Source organism: Lactuca sativa, chromosome 7 (genome assembly GCF_002870075.4).
Source record: "Lactuca sativa cultivar Salinas chromosome 7, Lsat_Salinas_v11, whole genome shotgun sequence".
NCBI classification, from domain to species: Eukaryota; Viridiplantae; Streptophyta; class Magnoliopsida; order Asterales; family Asteraceae; genus Lactuca; species Lactuca sativa.
The window spans coordinates 21036894-21056970 of record NC_056629.2 but is presented as its reverse complement, the minus strand read 5'-3'; the positions used below and the strand labels follow the sequence as shown (position 1 = coordinate 21056970).

The window sequence follows — 20077 nt, the reverse complement described above, 5'->3', positions numbered from 1 at the left end:
GCCAATCCCGAATGGTGACCCGATGCTCTGTCATTTGATGATGTTGCATAAGGTTCGTGACGTAGAGGTAGCCAACGGTTTGAGTTACAAGGCAGGGTGGTTGCATATGGTGAAATAAAATTTTGTTGGATTAGCGGTTTGAGATTTGGACCGTATGTCGAGATAATAAATACAAAAGTCAGCACAAGTTCAACATTAAGGAATCAGTTGTTCCTTAATGTGAGAGATGAATATTTACGGCTGAAAGATTTAGAAGACTACATAAAAGGGCCAACATTCTCGACGTGTAGCAATGAGGATGCGATAATGGTTATGCAAATGATGTTTTTGTTGAGGGGTCTCATAGGACGAGACGGCAATACGTACATTCCGCCGGCAGTGTATGAGCTAGCCGATAGTCAATAAAATTAGAACAAGTATTAAATTTATTATTTATTTATAAATACTTGATGATTTATATTAATTATAATGAGTACGCCAAGTTTGTGTGGGGTACGTATTTGTGGAGGTATAGTGAAACACAATTACGATTATGGTTTGGTAAAATCTATAGATATTTATGAGATAATGAGAGTGTGGGTTACGCGAAAATGATGAAGTATACGGTGACCGGTTTTCAGCTTCCGTTTAAGGTTAGTTTTAGGTGTAATTACTTATATTTTTTAAGTGCTTATAAGTTTGGACAAAGCATATTTTTTTTTTTGTCATAATACTAGGTATGGATTTTGGAGACATTTCCAGAAGCTTTGAGGTTTGCACATCACACAGAAAATGAAATTCCAAGAATGAGGGCATGGAGAATAAAAACACAATTATCTCTCGAGCAATGTTTACGTATATTAGACATTTCAGTGGTATAGTTATACATTCCTTATATTAATTATATGTTTAAAAATTACAACAATTTTATATACTTAAATTTAATTTTTTAAATTTGTAGGGAAATAACATCTCACGTGTTTTTGAACCAACGTCTGTTTTAGATCAATTTTCCATTCTTTGTGTGTTATGTAAGTTGGACTCTAGACAAAGTGTAGTCGCCACTGCAACAACATAGTCTTCCTAAGGAGCGGTCTCCATCACCGCAACAACAAAGTCCTCCTAAGCAGTGGTCTCCATCACCTCACCCGTCTCAGTTTTAGGGAGCAGACTACACCTCAGGCTTCAGATTACACCTAAGCCTCTCATTTTCAGGAAACATACCACAAACCTCCATAAGACAGTAAATAGACAAGTTATTTGGCGTTGTTACTCAATTGAAAACCACAATCGAGCACTTTGGGAAGAGAATGGATAAATGAGAAAAAGATAAACAATTTGGTGTGAACGATATGGAAAATGTGGATATAGGGGAAGCATTTTTTCATGGTTTGGATCCCGAGTCAGGCCATACGTATGTGCAGACGCCACCGCCTGTTGTTGAAGTTGAGGATAACACAGTTACACCTTTAAAAGGGCGATTAAAAATGAAATCAAAATTTTGTAGGAAGCCTTACACACAGGTATAAACTTAAGTAATTTCTATTTATATAGTATATAATCGTTCCAAATTAATTAACATACTGATTTTGTAGGTTCCGTCGACGGAACCATTAAAGAACAGAAAAGGGAAAAAATCGCATAAGTCCAATAATATAGAAAAAAGACCATTACTATTGGACGATTATCTGGATGATGATAATGAATTTTGGAAATTGTGGGGAAAGAGCATGGGAGCGGTATTTTTGGAGATAGACTTTTAAAAGGTATTGAGATGAATTGGGAATTTTGGTCAAGTTTACTTGGTATTGGCTCTGGATGGTGGTTGCTCTCTGAGGTAACACACATCCCTTATTTTATATTACAAAAAGTGTTTTATTTTATATTACAAAAAGTGCTGGATAATTAATTGTACAAAATGAATTTTTTTTCTAACACGCATCATTTGGTTATCTGGACATCCCTGCTCAAGTAAATAAAGTCGTCGGCTCGTAGGTGGATGATTATTAATCCTGAAGGCACGACTTTGGAACCTGGGAAACAACATTATTTGAGGCGTGTAGCAGCCGAGATCGTTGATGGACCACATTGGAAGGATATTGATAGGGTTACTACATATATATATATATATATATATATATATATATATATATATATATATATATATATATATATATATATAATAACTTATCATTTGTTTGAAGGTTTTAATTCCCATCAACATACCGCACCTGCATTGGTATTTGGCTGATTTGGATCTCCTTACATGGAAAGTGAGCATATATGATTCAGCCGAATGGTGTGGTTTCTTTAAAACATATGCGGGTGGCGGTAGTTTCAAATCGTTGGGAAATGATATATTAAGTGAACTAGACCACATATCATATTGGGCCCATTTTCCCAATAGCCAGAAACCTACTAAGGTGGAATTCATTAAAGCTAAACATGTGCCGAACAGGAAAAAGTAGAAGAAGGACAAAGAGGAGATTGTGGAGTTTATGTGTGCATGTTCATGGAAATGCTTGCATCGAGTGTACCAGTTGTAACAACTCAAGTTTTCAAACAATTTTTTTTTATTTTAAAAATGTATTTATTTCCATTCAAAACAAGGCATAATAGTTTAAGTATTCTGTCAAATACAAATAATCAAAATCCCAAGATCATAAAAGTAGTCTTCAGTGTGTATCGATCACGCCGGCGCCTTCCCACGGTCCTTGCTAGTACCTGAAATACATGCACAACAACTGTAAGCATAAATGCTTAGTGAGTTCCCCAATATACAACTTACGCACATACGCCTTTCCAGGCCCGACCTTCCGGTCCATGTGTCTCAGGGGACTTCCGTCCCTACTGGGTAAACCTTCCGGTCCTACCCACGCCGACCTTCCGGTCCATCACACAACATATCGCCTTCCGGCCCATAACATATTGCCTTCCGGCCCATAATATAATCGCCTTCCGGCCCACAACATACATAGCACATATAACAAATAACTTACCACATATAGCATACATATCACATATCATATTCGACCTTCCGGTCACACAGTCAAACCCTTCCGGGTTCAGTATAGTGAGAAGACTCACCTCGCAAAAGCTGAAAGCTAGCAAATCCTGAAATCACTCGTGCACAATCCGACGAGCTACAACCTCCCTATAACATCACATATCTCATTAATACTTATATCTTCTAAGTGTGACTATCCCTAAGAAGTCAGACTTAGGTCAACTCTGGTCAACGGTCAACGGTCAACTTGACCGGACTCGGCGAGTACCATGGAGACTCGGCGAGTCTAGACGTCCTCCAACTTTCTGAGATTCATTATCTACTCGTCGAGTATCCTCCTTGACCCGACGAGTTACCCCTGGAAGAATCGCGGGGCCACCCCGACTCCACTCGCCGAGTCTGAAGAACAACTCGGCGAGTCCATGCCATGCAGACGAGTAACTGCTTTCTGAATTACGTATGATCCCGAGATATACAATCATGGGACTTTCTGGACTTCTAAACATCTTATTACTGGGGTATAAACGTTCGGGTAATAACATAATAACCCATCTAATCACTAAATGGGTTTCATAAACCCTAATTTCGCATACACATCAAATAACAGAATTGGAATCCGAAATATTACCTGGAATATGCCCTCTCTGAGTCTCCAAACCGCAGAACTCGAATCCCTTGCTGTTCCTCTAGCCAAAACCCTTCTCCTCTTTGCCCAACAATCTCTTCAAGCCCTAAAATCCTCCAATCTTGCTCTAGATGCCCACAGCCGTTTAGGGTTCCTCTCAATCGACTAAAGACGGACAATGACGGCATATAAGAGCATTATATACGATCCAAAACCGAACGGTTAGGGTTTCTGCTGAACAGCGTCGACTCGCCGAGTCCATATCTGGACTCGTCGAGTCCAGTCACGAATCCGCGACCAAGTCTGCGATCCTACTCGGCGAGTCTAGGCTCCAACTCGCCGAGTCCCCCCCTTAACTCACCCTAAAAACATAATTAAACAATACCTGAGATTTCGGGCTGTTACACCAGTGGAGACACGTCGGTAACCTAGAGATACAATATTTAGTTACCGTAAATACGATGGCATAAATTATTTGGAATAGTAGACTTTGATTGTATTATGATTATTGTTTTAAGAATATTTTCTTATGTTTTAATTATGTTATTTGGAATAGTAGACTAGTATAGTAGAGTTTTGATTAAGTTAAAATACAAGATAATACATATAACAAAACAAACGTACAACAACAGCTACATTAAGGCTAATTACCAGTTGTTATTGGGATTTCACAAAAGATACAAAATGCAACACATTACCACTTTAGGCTGACTTTACAAAATATACAAATAACCTTCACATCCCAATACATACACCTTACACTAATAGCTACACCAAAAGCTTCACCTCCAACAATAATTAGCTAACTTAAAACAAAACAAACATACCCAACAACTAGAACAACTACCAACAGCTTGTACATATGTATGCTCTTCTTGGAATCACACATCCCCTTCTCCATACTTGCCAATAGACTCTTCTCCTTACTCAGGAGAAACTCCAACTCAACATTCTTAGTCCTCAAGTTTTTTATGACACCAAGATCCTCTTAGGAATCCAACTGCTGCTTCATGGAATAGAAGAGGTTTTTGTAGCAACCATCTTCTAGTGCAACATTTTTCCATTCAAAGTAATCACATTTCCTCAGTCTTGTCTGTATGAAACCTACATGAATAAAACATCAAAACATAATCACTAATCACCAAATGTAATTTAAGAAGCCCTAAAAAATCTTGCATTAACAAATCAAAGTAGATCGAAGCTTACCAAGCTGTTGTTGCAGTTCCAAAAAGTCTGTCGGGTTAGTGAGCTTCCAACATATTTGTTCCTTAGTTGGAACATCGCAGTCACAGTTGTTAACATCATCTTTAACAAACACACAAGCAACTTGGAGGCAATTTCTTGCATTGGACAAGCTCGTAGACATTGTGTTGAAAAATCGAACAAGCTGATTATATAAAGGAGGGTGATTGCTTTGAATTTTCACGAAGGGGTTAGAAAGAAATGAATGACGTCAAAATCGGGGTTTTAATTTATAGCATAATTGGGAAGATAACACATCAGGTGCCACGTTGGAAGTCCAGGTAAGGGTTTTTGACACATCACTTAGCCACGTAAGAAGGAAATCGGTAGTGTACACCTCTGCGGATAGTATATACATCTGCGGATCAGTGTACACCTCTACAGATCAGTTATAGAACTGTTTTTTACGGATCAGTGTACACCTCTGCGGATCATTGTACACCTCTGCAGATTTGTATTCACCTATGCGGATCAGTGTACTCCTCTACAGATTTGTATTCACCTATGCGGATCAGTGTACACCTCTGCAGATCAGTTATAAAACTTATAGATGTATTTAAGTGGTTTTTTGTGAGTTTGTGAGTTTCAATTACCAGTAGAAGTTTTTTTCATTGTGTTTGTGGAGAGTGATTTGTAAAATGAGTTTTATTATTTTGTGCATGGGCGGGTCGTGGCAGTTAGTTAATGGAGATGAGGTTTATGTTAGAAATAATGTGAAAATCTATGGTTTAAATCTTCCTCCTAACATTGACCATGAAATGTTATTACAAATGGTTAGAAGTAAGGCAAATGTGTTAAATAGTCATATATGCTTGTCTTTTAAACACCCGGAGTTAGGGTATGTCATGGAGCTTGGAGATGAAACTGATGTATTTCAATTGAGACATGTAATGTCTGAATCAAAGAAGACGGTGCATTTGTATTTAACGGTGGTATGTGAAGAAGATGAAGAGCAAGCAGTGGTTAACAACCAGTTTAATCCAACAAAAACTAATATAGGTCGTAGAGAAAGCCAATGTCATGGAAAATGTTCAAGGGGAAGAGGAAATGAAGTGCCAGTGGGTTATGAAAAAAAAAATTGATTAATGATAAATTTGTATATGATAATGATACTTTTGTATCAGATAATGATAAAGAAGAAAAAGTGGGCATGACTGAATTACAACGTCAAAATTTGTTCAAGTTTAGAGAAGTTCCTGAAATTGATGATCGAAGATGTGAGGAAAAATAAATGAAGGGTGGTCGGATGATGAGTACACGCAACGAAAAACTGCTTTTAATCCATGGTATTGTATTCTTTCTATTCCTGATTGTCCACAACCTATTCTTGAACCTGGACCATTTCACAGTTTAGGTCTGAATGATAAATTAATTGTCAATCAAACCATTAACACCATAAAGACCTAGCATTTGCTGTTAAATTCAAAGCCATTAGAGAAAAGTTTCAGATAAAGGTTGAAAAATCTTCAAAATCTCGGTACCAGGTTGTTTGTATGCAAGAAAACTATCATTGGCGTTTATATGCATCTCTCATTAAAGGAACAGAAATGTTTGAAATTAAGACGTTTAATGATGAGCATACATGTTCTTCATTGCTTATACACCCAAATCATAGTCAAGCAAATAACGGAGTTTTGGGAACCATAATACATGACATTATGGGTCAAGGAAGTTTAAGAGTTTGGAAGCCTAATGATATAATTAGAGATATGAATGTTTTGCTACAAATAAATATAAGTTATTCACAAGCATGACATGCTAGAGAATTTGCTTTGGGATTGATGATGGGGACCCCCGAAGGAAGTTTCTCCAAACTTCAAGTTTATTTTCACAATATGAAGAAACATAATCCTGGTACTGTGGCGTACATAAAAACTGATTCAGAGGATCGCTTTGAGTGTTGCTTTTTCGTTATTGGATGCGCGGTAATATGTTTTTAAATATATTTGTTATTTTCTTAAATGTTTATAAACAAATTATATTGTTGATATATTTGGTTTTTATATTATTGGTGCAGATACGTGCTTTCAGAGAGTGTTGTAGAAAAGTTATTATTATAAATGGTGCTCATTTGAAGGGAAAGTACAAAGACACCATCTTGCACGCAGTAGCCATGGATGGCAACAGTCAGATCTTGCTATTGGGTGTGGAATTTGCCCAAAAGAGACTACGGATTTTTGTACATGATTTCTTGAAAAACTACATGAATGCATTGGTGATGTGGAAGGCCTGACAATGGCCACAGATAATGTGACATCCCCATTTTCACGGCTAAAAAAGACCGATTTTGTTTATGCTTTATAAAAATCAGAGTACTTCTTTTCATAAAAATGTTGCGGAATTTGTTCCCAGAAAAAAATACGATAAATACGTTATCAAAACATTTTCGAAAAAACGTATTTTATTCATTTTAAAACGTTTGGGATGTCATTGTCAATATAGGAACATAAGCATAAACAGAACTTACATTTATTTACATTAGTGATCTACATCTCTTTAATCTCTCAGTGTAATGTCACTTCATATCGACACCTGTGATATAAATAAACTGAGTGGATCAGGTTGGGAAACCTGGTGAGTACATAGGGTTTTCAACCCACAATAATATAATTATTATGTTTAATCATCAAACAGTTAACCCAATTACCCATCCCCATTATCTTCTTTAATCTTAAGGATCTACCCTAAGAATCAGCTATTTCTCGTTCATTCATTCCTAAGGATTTTCCTAAGGAATAGGTACGAATTCCATCGTTGTAAATGACACATCTGTCAAGCACAACTGCTAGTTCTCACTTAGGCGCAACTGCCAAAATTATGACATTCTCTATGGGGCGCATCTGCCGGAATAGTCCTTTTAGGCGCATCTGTCGGGGTTATGAGGTTCTCTATTAGGCGCTTCTGACGGTAGAGTCCTTTAGGCGCATCTTCCATGGTTTTATTGACAGTATCGTTTTCGAGAGTCCACTCGCAATACATATCAATGGGTTTTTAGAGTACACCGGTGAACACATCGTTCACAACACCTACAGGTTGCGAGCTTGCTAGTGTTCCTACTGGACTGTCTAGAATAGTCTGTGGTTGTCATCCATACTCTGTTGAATGACTAGGCCATCATTTGGGAAAAAGGCTTCTCACATCGTCCACCTCTCACCCTCACCTCACGGTCTATTTTACTTCTCAACTCATCATCCAACTCATATTTCATCTATTACATCTACACATGTCTTACCCCCAACATTTTCGTAGATATAAAATACATATACAGTTTAAATCATTTAAAACGTGTATAAAATCGTTCATCCAGCATAAACAACAAGTACTCAGGTAATATGCACACACAGCACGTAATTTATATAAAATACTTCATATCTATGTTTAAGATGAAAGGGACCATGCACTCACTTGAAAGGTGGTGACTTGGCACTCGGACAGCACTTCGTTACTCTTAAAACAATTATCCCTTAACGAAACCTAGTATCATTACCACTAGAGTTTAGTCTAACGTTTGACGAGACTAATTTAATAGTCTAGCTATTATTATTATTATATAAGCGTTAAACAATACTTATATAAACCATAATAATAGTCCAAATACTCCTTATAAGGCCCAAATCCTGATGGACTCGCCGAGTAGGAGGACCTACTCGCCGATTTGGTGCCACGTGTCATCATTTGATGGCTTTCCTTGGGGAGAAAGCCTTGGCCCATATTCAGCCACGTCACCCCCTTTTGCAGCAGCACCCTGCCGACTTCTAAACCCCGTAACTTTCACATACGAGCTCCGTTTTTGACGTTCTTTATATCCACACGTAGTTAAAAACAAGATCTACAACTTTCATTTAGACTCCGTTGGCTAATTCTCGACCGATCTTAAATTTAACAGTAGGAGAAGATTAGACTGTTAAATGACCGCAAATAATTCATAACTCCTTCATACGGACTCCGTTTTCGTCTATCTTTTTACCGTTGAATTCCTATTAATGAGATCTTCAACTCTCATTTAGGTCGTGTAAGCCAAAAACCGCTCGAACTAAAATTCGAGTTTCGGGCCGTGCACTGCTAAGCCGAATCTTAGAAAAATCATAACTTCTTTATACGAAGTCAGATTTGGGTGTTCTTTTTATGGATTTTCTTGGTTTAACATATTCTGTGACTCTCATTTATATTTCTAAGTCTAAAAGTCAATCCATCATAAATTTACTATTTACGCTTCCCGGTGTCGTGCCGGTTTTGCCGTAATACTTCGGCGGGCCATAACTTCTTCGTTATAACTCGGATTTCGACGTTCTCTATATGTACGGAAACCTTGATACATATTCTAAAACTTGGTTAAGGCTATTTATTATAAATAATCTTTTGCTGAAAAGTCGTTTTCGACACTTATTGCCTCTAAATTAACTAGCCCGGATCTGCGGGCGTTACAATTATCTCCCCCTTAGGATGATTACGTCCCAGAATCATCAATGAAACAGGATAGTATAATGACTCCATACGTTATCTCTTCATCCTAGATAATAATTGTAACTTCTATGTTGCTTCGAACAAGTATTTAACTCTTGGACTCCTTGACTGCAGGCGGTGCTCGGTCTTGCACCTGCTCGTTAGACTTTCAATCATGACCTTCGTGTCACAACCTCATTCTTTATCAGAGACTCCTTCTTCTTCTTAACAAACTTAGGATAAGTTAATTTGATTACTATAATTTACCTATGTGTCATATTCTAATGACCTATCATCGTATGTAGCAACGCTTAGACTCAGGTCTCTTAGTGTCAAATTCCGGAATGGAATATGCCTTCCTTCATGGTCTAATGTGATATAATCACATTTTAACATGTAGCATTTCTAGCTACTAAATTCTTTAACAACGAGCACGATACTTCTATTGATCGCTTTGATTTCAATCGTCTGGTTTAAGTCGGACGCTACTTCAAAATTGGTTCTCTGAACCATGTAACCTACTCATCATAGTCGGACTCAATGTGATATGACCACTAGGGTCAGGATAACAACAATCTTCTTAGTAAGTACCGAAACAATGGTAACGACATACTTGAATAAAACGAAATCAATTACTAGCTTCTTGGTAACCTTGTGACTTTCCCTGATCCAAGTGTGAGTCCCGTGCTTCCGGTAGTATAGGCCTCTACTACCATCCACACCTACTCATACTCGTCCCAAGTATTGTCTCACAGTTTTCCAAGTCATCATACAAGAAAATCACATAACAGTTTAACACATCAAATATCAAAACGAAGGTTTTATATTATTCCTTGAAATGTTTACATAGGTGTTCAAGTTCACCCTAAACTATGCCCCTAACAGGCTACATCGCGAGGTACTATCTACACGATTACTCCATAACTCGATCCTTGGATGTCAAGCCTTCATTCCTGAATCCTCGCATTGTCATCTGCTTCATCAAGGATCATTTGAAATGCTCTCGCCTTTGGCTTTGGCGGCACATTTGGATTTGTAGGCCCCCTCTCTCTTTGGGCAGTCTTGCTTGAAGTGCCCTTCCTTGTTACATCCGTAACACACCCTTTTGTTGAATGTACACTCGTTGGCATAGTGCCCATGCTTCCCACACTTGAAACAAGTTACCTCCTCAACGCATTTTCCAGTGTGTTCCTTTTTGCACTTTTCGCACCATGTTTCTTCACTTCCTCCTCCTCTTTCGAACTTCTTCGAGAATTTTCTCTTCTCGTTGGACTTTGAAGATCCTTCAAATTTCCTTTTCTCTCCCACCTCTTCTCTCTCCAGACCCTTCTCTCGTATCTAGGTCTCCACATTTTTAGCAGCCTAGATGGCGGCTTTCAGAGTGGTATTTTGCTTGACCATTGGACCAAAGTCCGCTGGTAATCCGAGGGCAAACTTGTTAACCTTGGAGAGTTCTGTTGGGACGAGGTGATGAACAAGCTTCATTTTCTCAGTAAAGCTTGTAGCGTATTCAGTAATGCTCATTCTTCCCTTCTTCAAATTCTGGAATTCGTTGTTGATCTCTAGAAGATCCTGCTCAGAGCAGCATTACATCTTCAACTGCACCAGAAAATCCTCCCATGACATCTTGCTTGCTTCACCTTTGTGCATTGAATCAGCCAGTAGCTTCCACCAGCTTAGTACTCCGGATTTCAACAGAGGAACCGCGAGAGCGGTCTTCTGCCTGTTGCTACACTCGCAACTCTCAAACATCGTCTCCATCTCAGAGATCCAGTTCATGACTTCCACCGGCGTCGGGCTTCCAGATAGACTCGGTGGTTTGGACGCCATGAAATCCTTGTATTTGCATCCACGTCCATCCTTTCCTCCATCTTGGTGGTTTTGCCTAACTATCGGTGGGTTGGCTTGACCAACAGTCCCACTGTAGTTTCCCTCCTCAGTCTGCCCTTCGTTCAACTCGGGCTTTCGACCTTCGTTCAACTCGGTCGCTTCCTCTTGATTTTGTTGGAGCAAACGTCTGGTTTCCTCCATTTGACGATCCAACATCGCCTGGATCATCGCTTGCACTCCGGCCATCGTTATTGGCTCAGCAGCGGCCACCACAACCGGTATTTGCTCAATCACTGAGGGCTGATCTCGGTTCCTATTTGCATTCACGTTTCCGCTACGGGTCCTTGCCATCTTGATCTATACACCGAATAAGTTAAATCTAGATCTTTATTTAGGATTGACGTTTAAATCATCCTTATCACCCCGAAACGTTTATATGCTAGTTCTAATATCGTAGTTAAACGCTTAGAATCCTAAACACATAAGGTTTCCAGATCCGGTCGGCAAAAGACCATAGATCCGAACAAATAACAGCATATCAGGCAGAAGCATTTAGCACATAAAAGCATTTTAGGCACAATCCCTAAAATAATCTAGTGCTCACACCTCACAATCATCGCTTACCATTCTAAGTTTAAGTCTAGAAATAAATCCACATTCCTAGTTCGTTTAAACTAATGCTATGATACCAACTGTGACATCCCCATTTTCACGGTTAAAAAAGACCGATTTTGTTTATGCTTTATAAAAATTAGAGTACATCTTTTCATAAAAATGTTGCGGAATTTGTTCCCATAAAAAAATACGATAAATACGTTATCAAAACATTTTCGAAGAAACGTATTTTATTCATTTTAAAACATTTGGGATGTCATTGTCAATATATGAACATAAGCATAAACGGAACTTACATTTATTTACACTAGTGATCTACATCTCTTTAATCTCTCAGTATAATGTCATTTCATATCGACACCTGTGATATAAATAAACTGAGTGGATCAGGTTGGGAAACCTGGTGAGTACATAGGATTTTCAACCCACAATAATATAATTATTATGTTTAATCATCAAACAGTTAACCCAATTACCCATCCCCATTATCTTCTTTAATCTTAAGGATCTACACTAAGAATCAGCTATTTCTCGTTCATTCATTCCTAAGGATTTTCCTAAGGAATAGGTACGAATTCCATCGTTGTAAATGACACATCTGTCAAGCACAATTGCTAGTTCTGTCACTTAGGCGTAGCTGCCAAAATTGTGACATTCTCTATGGGGCGCATCTGTCGGAATAGTCCTTTTAGGCACATCTGTCGGGGTTATGAGGTTCTCTATTAGGCGCTTCTGCTGGTAGAGTCCTTTAGGCGCATCTGCTAGGGTTTTATTGACAGTATCGTTTTCGAGAGTCCACTCGCAATACATATCAATGGGTTTTTAGAGTACACTGGTGAACACATCGTTCACAACACCTACAGGTTGCGAGCCTGCTAGTGTTCCTACTGGACTGTCTAGAATAGTCCGTGGTTGTCATCCATACTCTGCTGAATGACTGGGCTATCATTTGGGAAAAAGGCTTCTCACATCGTCCACCTCTCACCCTCACCTCACGATCTATTTCACTTCTCAACTCATCATCCAACTCATATTTCATCTATTACATATACGCATGTTTTACCCCCAACATTTTCGTAGATATAAAATACATATACAATTTAAATCATTTAAAACGTGTATAAAATCGTTCATCCAGCATAGACAGCAAGTACTCAGGTAATATGCACACATATCACGTAATTTATATAAAATACTTCATATCTATGTGTAAGATGAAAAGGACCATGCACTCACTTGAAAGGTGGTGACTCGGCACTCGGACAACACTTCGTTACTCTTAAAACAATTATCCCTTTGACGAAACCTAGTATCATTACCACTAGAGTTTAGTCTAACGTTTGACGAGACTAATTTAATAGTCTAGCTATTATTATTATTATTATATAAGCGTTAAACAATACTTATATAAACCATAATAATAGCCCAAATACTCCTTATAAGGTCCTAATAACATTACTATATTGAAACATAAGCTATACTAAAGATATGATAGGTACAACTCACTTACAACGGGTTTTTTTTTTCGCAAAATCGAGCTTCGTTGGAGCAGCGTTTTTGAGCTGAAAGGCTCTTTTCTCGGGACTCCGGGAGCCTTGGGGCTTCCTGCGGGTGCTAGGGGGTTTACCTAGACCTTAGGGGGGTTAGGATAGGCTAGAGAGAGAAAGAAGTGGGGAAAGGTGTGAGAAATGAGAGAACCCGTCACATCTATTTATAGTGTGAAATCCTGATGTCCTCGCCGAGTAAGAGGACCTACTCGCCAAGTTGGTGCCACGTGTCATCATTTGATGGCTTTCCTTGGGGAGAAAGCCTTGGCCCATATTCAGCCACGTCACCCCCTTTTGCAGCAGCACCCTGCCGACTTCTAAACCTCGTAACTTTCGCATACGAGCTCCGTTTTTTACGTTCTTTATATCCATGCATAGGTAAAAACAAGATCTACAACTTTCATTTAGACTCCGTCAGCTAATTCTCTACCGATCTTAAATTTAACAGTAGGAGGAGATTAGATTGTTAAATGACCGCGAAGAATTCATAACTCCTTCGTACGGACTCCGTTTTCGTCTATCTTTTTACCGTTGAGTTCCTATTAATGAGATATTCAACTTTCATTTAGGTCACGTAAGCCAAAAACCGCTCGAACTAAAATTCGAGTTTCGGGCCGTGCACTGCTAAGCCGAATTTTAGAAAAATCATAACTTCTTCATACGAAGTCAGATTTGGGTGTTCTTTTTATGGATTTTCTTGGTTTAACATATTCTACGACTCTCGTTTAGATTTCTAAGGCTAAAATTCAATCCATCATAAATTTACTATATACGCTTCCCGGTGTCGTTTTGGTTTTGCCGTAAAACTTCGACGGGCCATAACTTCTTCGTTATAACTCGGATTTCGGCGTTCTTTATATGTACGGAAACTTTGAGACATATTCTACCACTTGGTTAAGACTATTTATTATAAATAATCTTTTGCCGAAAAGTCGTTTTCGACACTTATTGCCTCTAAATTGACTAGCCCGGATCTGCGGACGTTACAGATAAGGCACCCGCAATTGCTGTAAGTATTCAAAATGTTTTTCCAAATGCTCAACATGGATTGTGTGCTTTTCATCTAATAGGAAACATAGTCCACACATTTGGAAAAAAACAAAAAAACAACAATTTTGTTTTGGAAATTGGTAAGAGCTTACAAAACCACTGAGTTTGAATTCTATTGGGGGAGACTTCGTAATATAAGAGATGATGTGGCGACATATCTCAGTCAAATTCCACGTGCGAAATGGACCAAAGTGTATTGCCCTACCACGCGGTATGATTATATGACCTCAAATAGTGCGGAATCTATGAATGCTGCATCAAATAAAGCTAGGAAGTTGCATATATTACCACTTCTTGAGTTCTTTCGCACACTTATGCAGAAATGGTTTTACAAACGGCGGATGGCTGCAGGTATGATTATGTTTAATTTTAAATTATATGATAAATGTCATATATAATAATATATGTTTGTTTTAACAGAAAAAAAGTACAACAATACTTACGAAGTGGGCTGAAGATATGGTTAAAAACGTAAATATGGGATTCATGGATGGTCGTTATCCGGTGTTGACAATACAACATATCAAGTGCATGACTTCAAAAGTGGCATCATAGTGAATTTGAGGGAAAAGACTTGTTCTTGTAGATATTGGCAACTAACTGGTTTGCATGTGGTCATGTGATAATGGTTTTAACGCACTTGAAAAATGATCACTGTGGGCATATGACTATAGATGCTTATAAAATTGAAACATATCGAAGAACGTATGAGCAGGCTGTATACCCTATTTTCAGAACTTAGTGATTGGGAGGTTTCAGATGACCTTATGGTTTTTAACCCTATTGTGATGGAAATACGTCAAGCCGGTAGACCAAAAAACACCAATCGTATTCCTTCTTAAGGTGAGGAAACAAAAATAAGAAGGTGTAGTAGATGTCATAACATAACTCATGATGCAGGGACGTGTAAGGAAATCGTTCCAAAGAACCAAAGTAAAAGTAAAAAACATACTGTGGCGTTAGGGAGTCGGACAAAAGCGACATAAGAGGAACCGACGCAAGCGACCGAAAATCAATGGCAACATGAGCCAGAAAACCAATGGACGCAACATACCGAACAACAATGGCAGCATCATCTAGACAACCAATGGACACAACAGACCGAACATCAATGGCAGTAGCAGCCAGACAACCAATGGACACAACAGACCAAACATCAACGGCAGCAGGAGCCATATAACCAACGGACGCAAGGGACCGAATACCAACCACAGGAAGAGCCACATAACCAATGGAAGGGTTGCACCGAGTACCAATGGCAGCAAGAGCCAGATAACCAATGGACACAAGCGACAATAAACCTAAGGACACAAGCAACAGAAAACCATGGACGGAATACGAAAACAGATCAAAGTTTTCGTGGTTCGATTTGAATGAATGAAGTTTATTTCAAAGTATGTTTATTATGAAGGTTGTATGTTTATGTTTTCTAAAGTATGTTTTGTAACCTACTTAAAGTATGTTTATTATTCAGAATACCGGTATGTGTAATTTTATAAAAAACATGAAATATTTGTATAATTTTAATTAGGTTATTTATATGCACCGGTTTGTATTACCTTATTTATATGTATGTGGTCTGTATTAGGTTATTTACGAAAATAACAATACAAATACATGGAGAACATATATCAGTAGTGAACGTATTACAAAAAAATATTTCATTATTTTTAACTTTTTTTGTCAAATTTTTTACATAATAATCACATAAGGTATTAGTGTATTAATTTTTTTTTTAATATTAATAAACAAAAATGAACACAAAAAAAATGAAAAAACGAAAAAAAAATTAAAAATACCCAAGTTTCGCAGTGCTGTTCCCTTTCCTCAGGATCTTTTGGTCAATTTTCAAAATATGTTATTTCTCTAAATTTTCTTGGTTATTTTCTTTAAACCACCCCTCATGTATTGTTATTTCTCTAAATTTCTCTTTGATAAAATATAAAAAGAATGTTATATTTTAACCTTATTTTTACGCAAATGAGTTCACACTTCACACCTTTCTTGCCTCATCCCAAAAGAAAAACCGAGGAACAACGTGCAAAGGGCCAAAAGCTCCAAAAAGAGTGGGCACCCAATGCTACCGAGGGTATAATAGTAAACTACTACAAGCTCCAAGTTCTTCAATTACTTTCTAGAATCTAGATCTCACTAGTCAAAACTACTATCAAAGATTTCCTGCCCAAGTTGCTAGGATGCAAGCTCTTGTTCAACTGCCACTCATAGAACATGAAACTTGCAGACCTTAAGCTTCTCTTTAATGGCGGTTCTTAGTCTCCCTTCTTTCTTGCTCATCTTCTCCTTCGTCTTCTCTGCTGCATTACCAGGTACTTACACAACTCAAATTTCCACTTTACAGCTTCAGAAAACCTAGTTTAATCAATCCCTTTTATTCCAAGATTATAAATTTACAGTACCCAATCAACAAACACAGCTTTTTGACACAAAATTCAAGAAACTCACCTTAAACACAATCAAATCCACACACCCCACTTCGAAATTTCAAAATTTTACTCTCTTATGCACAAATTGAAGAACCCTAATGCCATTTTCTATTTATATGCAGAGGTTAAAGCACAACAAGCTAAAGACGAACCTTATGTGGGAGTTAACATAGGAACAGATGTCTCAAATTTACTTCCACCTGCAAAATTAGTGTCATTCTTGCAACAACAAAAGGTAACCCATATCCGTATCTATGATTCCGACCCGGAAATCCTCAAAGCCCTATCAAAAACCAAGATTCGGGTCATCGTTTCAGTACCCAATAACCAAATCCTCGGTATCGGGTCATCCAACACCACCGCAGCAAACTGGATCAACAAGAATGTCGCCGCATTCTACCCGGACACCCTCATCACCACCGTGGCAGTCGGCGATGAGGTGTTAACCACCGTCCCTTCGTTATCTTCCATGTTAATGCCCGCCATTGAATCGCTTTACAGTGCTTTAGTCGCATCAAATTTACATACCCAGATCAAAATCTCCACCCCACATGCTGCTAATATCATTCTCGATCCATTCCCACCTTCACAAGCATATTTCAATCAAACCATTTCGCCTGTTGTCGTTCAACTTCTTAAGTTTCTTTCAAGGACTAGTTCGCCATTGATGATGAACATGTACCCGTACTATGTGTTTATGCAAAACAAAGGAGTCGTCCCTCTTGATAATTCATTGTTTAAACCATTAACACCTTCGAAAGAGATGGTCGATCCGAATACATTATTGCATTACACAAACGTTCTTGACGCCATGATCGATTCCGCTTATAACTCAATGAAGAATCTAAACGTTTCCGATGTTTTGGTTCTTGTAACTGAAACCGGTTGGCCTTCAAAGGGCGACTCAAAAGAACCATACGCAACAATCGATAATGCCGATACGTATAATTCGAATTTAATCAAACATATTCTTGATCGAAGTGGGACACCTTTGCATCCTGAATACACTTCTAGTGTTTACATATACGAATTGTTTAATGAAGATTTGAGGTCGACTCCTGTTTCTGAAGCGAATTGGGGGCTTTTTTATGCAAATTCGACTCCTGTTTACTTGCTTCATGTATCTGGAAGAGGTGAATTTTTAGCGAATGATACTACGAATCAAACGTTTTGTGTTGCAATGGAAGGGGTTGATGGTAAAACATTGCAAACTGCTTTGGATTGGGCTTGTGGGCCCGGAAGAGCAAATTGTTCAGAAATTCAACCAGGGGAAACTTGTTATTCACCTAATAATGTTCAAAATCATGCTTCATATGCATTTGATAGTTACTATGAAAAAGAAGGAAGGTCTACAAGTTCTTGTGATTTCAAAGGTGTTGCCATGATCACAACTACTGATCCAAGTAAGTACTTCTTTCATTGCACAATGTACATCGTTTTATGCTAATATGATGATTCTTGAATATTGTCAACATAAAAAGGTTCAAACTTTATAGCTATAATCACTTCATTTGCCATAAAAAAGCTAAAGTTTGAATCTTTTTTAGTCATTTGTTGAAGATGTAGGACATTCTTGAAATCCTTTGAAAATTTCAAGACTCATTATTCATAGGATGCTCTACTGTTTGACACTGTATATGAGTATGTGCTTGCAGAGTGTTGTGTCCACTTATAAGACGGAAAGACAAACACTTGTCATCTTTTTTTGACTGATTGAGTGAAAACAGTAGAACCTATAGAATTTAACCAAAAAAGTTGCAGATTATGACTGTTTTAGCCCTGAAAAAGGGTTATTCTCTTGTCAAGAAAGTTGTAGATTAAAGAGCATGTACACTTATTATTTTTGTCATGTCATTTTCCCAATAATTTAATCTACCAAAAACTTACACCTACATACAAACTTTCTCCAATGCATTCACTTTTTTCAAGAGCTTCTTTTATAAGTTAATAATTCATTCTCATCTATCGTATCGTAAATGTTTATAAACTCCCCTCAAAATATGTTGTTTTTTGAAGCACGTGTCATATTTCAATACCCGATATTTAAAAACATATAAAAGACAAGTATATTTCGAACATATAAAAGATGATAATATTACTATGCATGTAGCTATAAAAAACGATAGAAAATATTTAATATTCGACATTGGGGAGTAAAATGAAACATTATTAAATATTTAATACAATAGATTAGTTAGTGACAAATAATGAAAATTTAAAATTCAAATATAATTAGGGGACTAAAATGAAACCTTATTGAATAAAGGGGTTAGAAATTTACCAAAAGATGCATCCGATTACAGCTTTTATACTCAGCCTCAATTCTTTGTAAAGTTTGTCTTTTTTAAGTATATTTTAATTATTTAGAAATGGGTATGAAAATAAATAGAAAATTAAGGGCCCCAACTGTTATAAATTATGTAAATAACTTTCTTTTTTTGCTCTGATTTATGTACCCACTGCAGGTCACGGGGTCTGTGTATTTCCAGGAAGGTTAGCTACATTTTTCTGCCATCTTTTGTACCTTTATTTGTCCCATTTCTCATTTCCCAAAAATAATTCATTAAAACTTACAAAAAAAGAATATTTTCTTTTTTATTAAACAACACTTTAGCATGATACTTTTAGTAATAAAGGAGTGTAATGACTGTAATCATGCTACTAATTATTGCAAAGATCTTTTTGAGCTTATTTATAATTAACGTATTTGTAAAAAGACCAGTTTCATAATTCGATCCCATTATCTTTCTAGTAATTGTTTATTTATTTATATTTATATATAATATATAATAATATCTTTATTATAATGTATTTGCAGTAAGATAATAAGCAATAGAACGAACACAGTGGTGAACTCGACCAATGCAACAAGTGGCATGGAAACATCAAGATTCGTTGGGGACAATTTACGTGTTTTTTGGGGACTGATTATTGGTGTCATCTTCTGTTTATTTATTTTGTGACCTCAAAGGTGAACTTATGAACTTAAAACAGAATTGAAACTTTTCTTGAATATTTTATATTGATACAGTTCTCTGTTTTTGTAGAAAAAAGAAAGAGGAAGATGGAGCTTTTGATTCTTTTTTATGGGTTTAAATCTTTTGTATAATGTTGTATTTAGTGTTTAGGGTAATTCATGGTGGAAGTCGAGAATAAATAGATGAGTTTGAGCATGTTTTATCCTCCATAAAAATGGTTTTGCTCAACATTTTGGTTGTGTAAGATGTTAAAAATTCAAGAATTAGTAGTCTAGTCTTGTCTTGTTTCGTTATCCAAGGGCTTGAAAGAATAAATT

At 37.3% G+C, this 20077-nt stretch overlaps 1 protein-coding gene across 1 annotated transcript; it reads left to right on the top strand.

Annotated features, from left to right (window-relative positions):
• The first annotated feature begins 16416 nt into the window (after positions 1–16416).
• Positions 16417–19753, top strand: LOC111890934 (glucan endo-1,3-beta-glucosidase 1). Its single transcript, XM_023887011.3, has 4 exons — positions 16417–16665; positions 16905–18185; positions 19248–19275; positions 19601–19753. The coding sequence occupies exons 1-4, from the start codon at positions 16599–16601 to the stop codon at positions 19743–19745; spliced, it is 1521 nt and encodes a 506-aa protein (XP_023742779.1). The 5' UTR covers positions 16417–16598; the 3' UTR covers positions 19746–19753.
• The last annotated feature ends 324 nt before the right edge of the window (positions 19754–20077 follow it).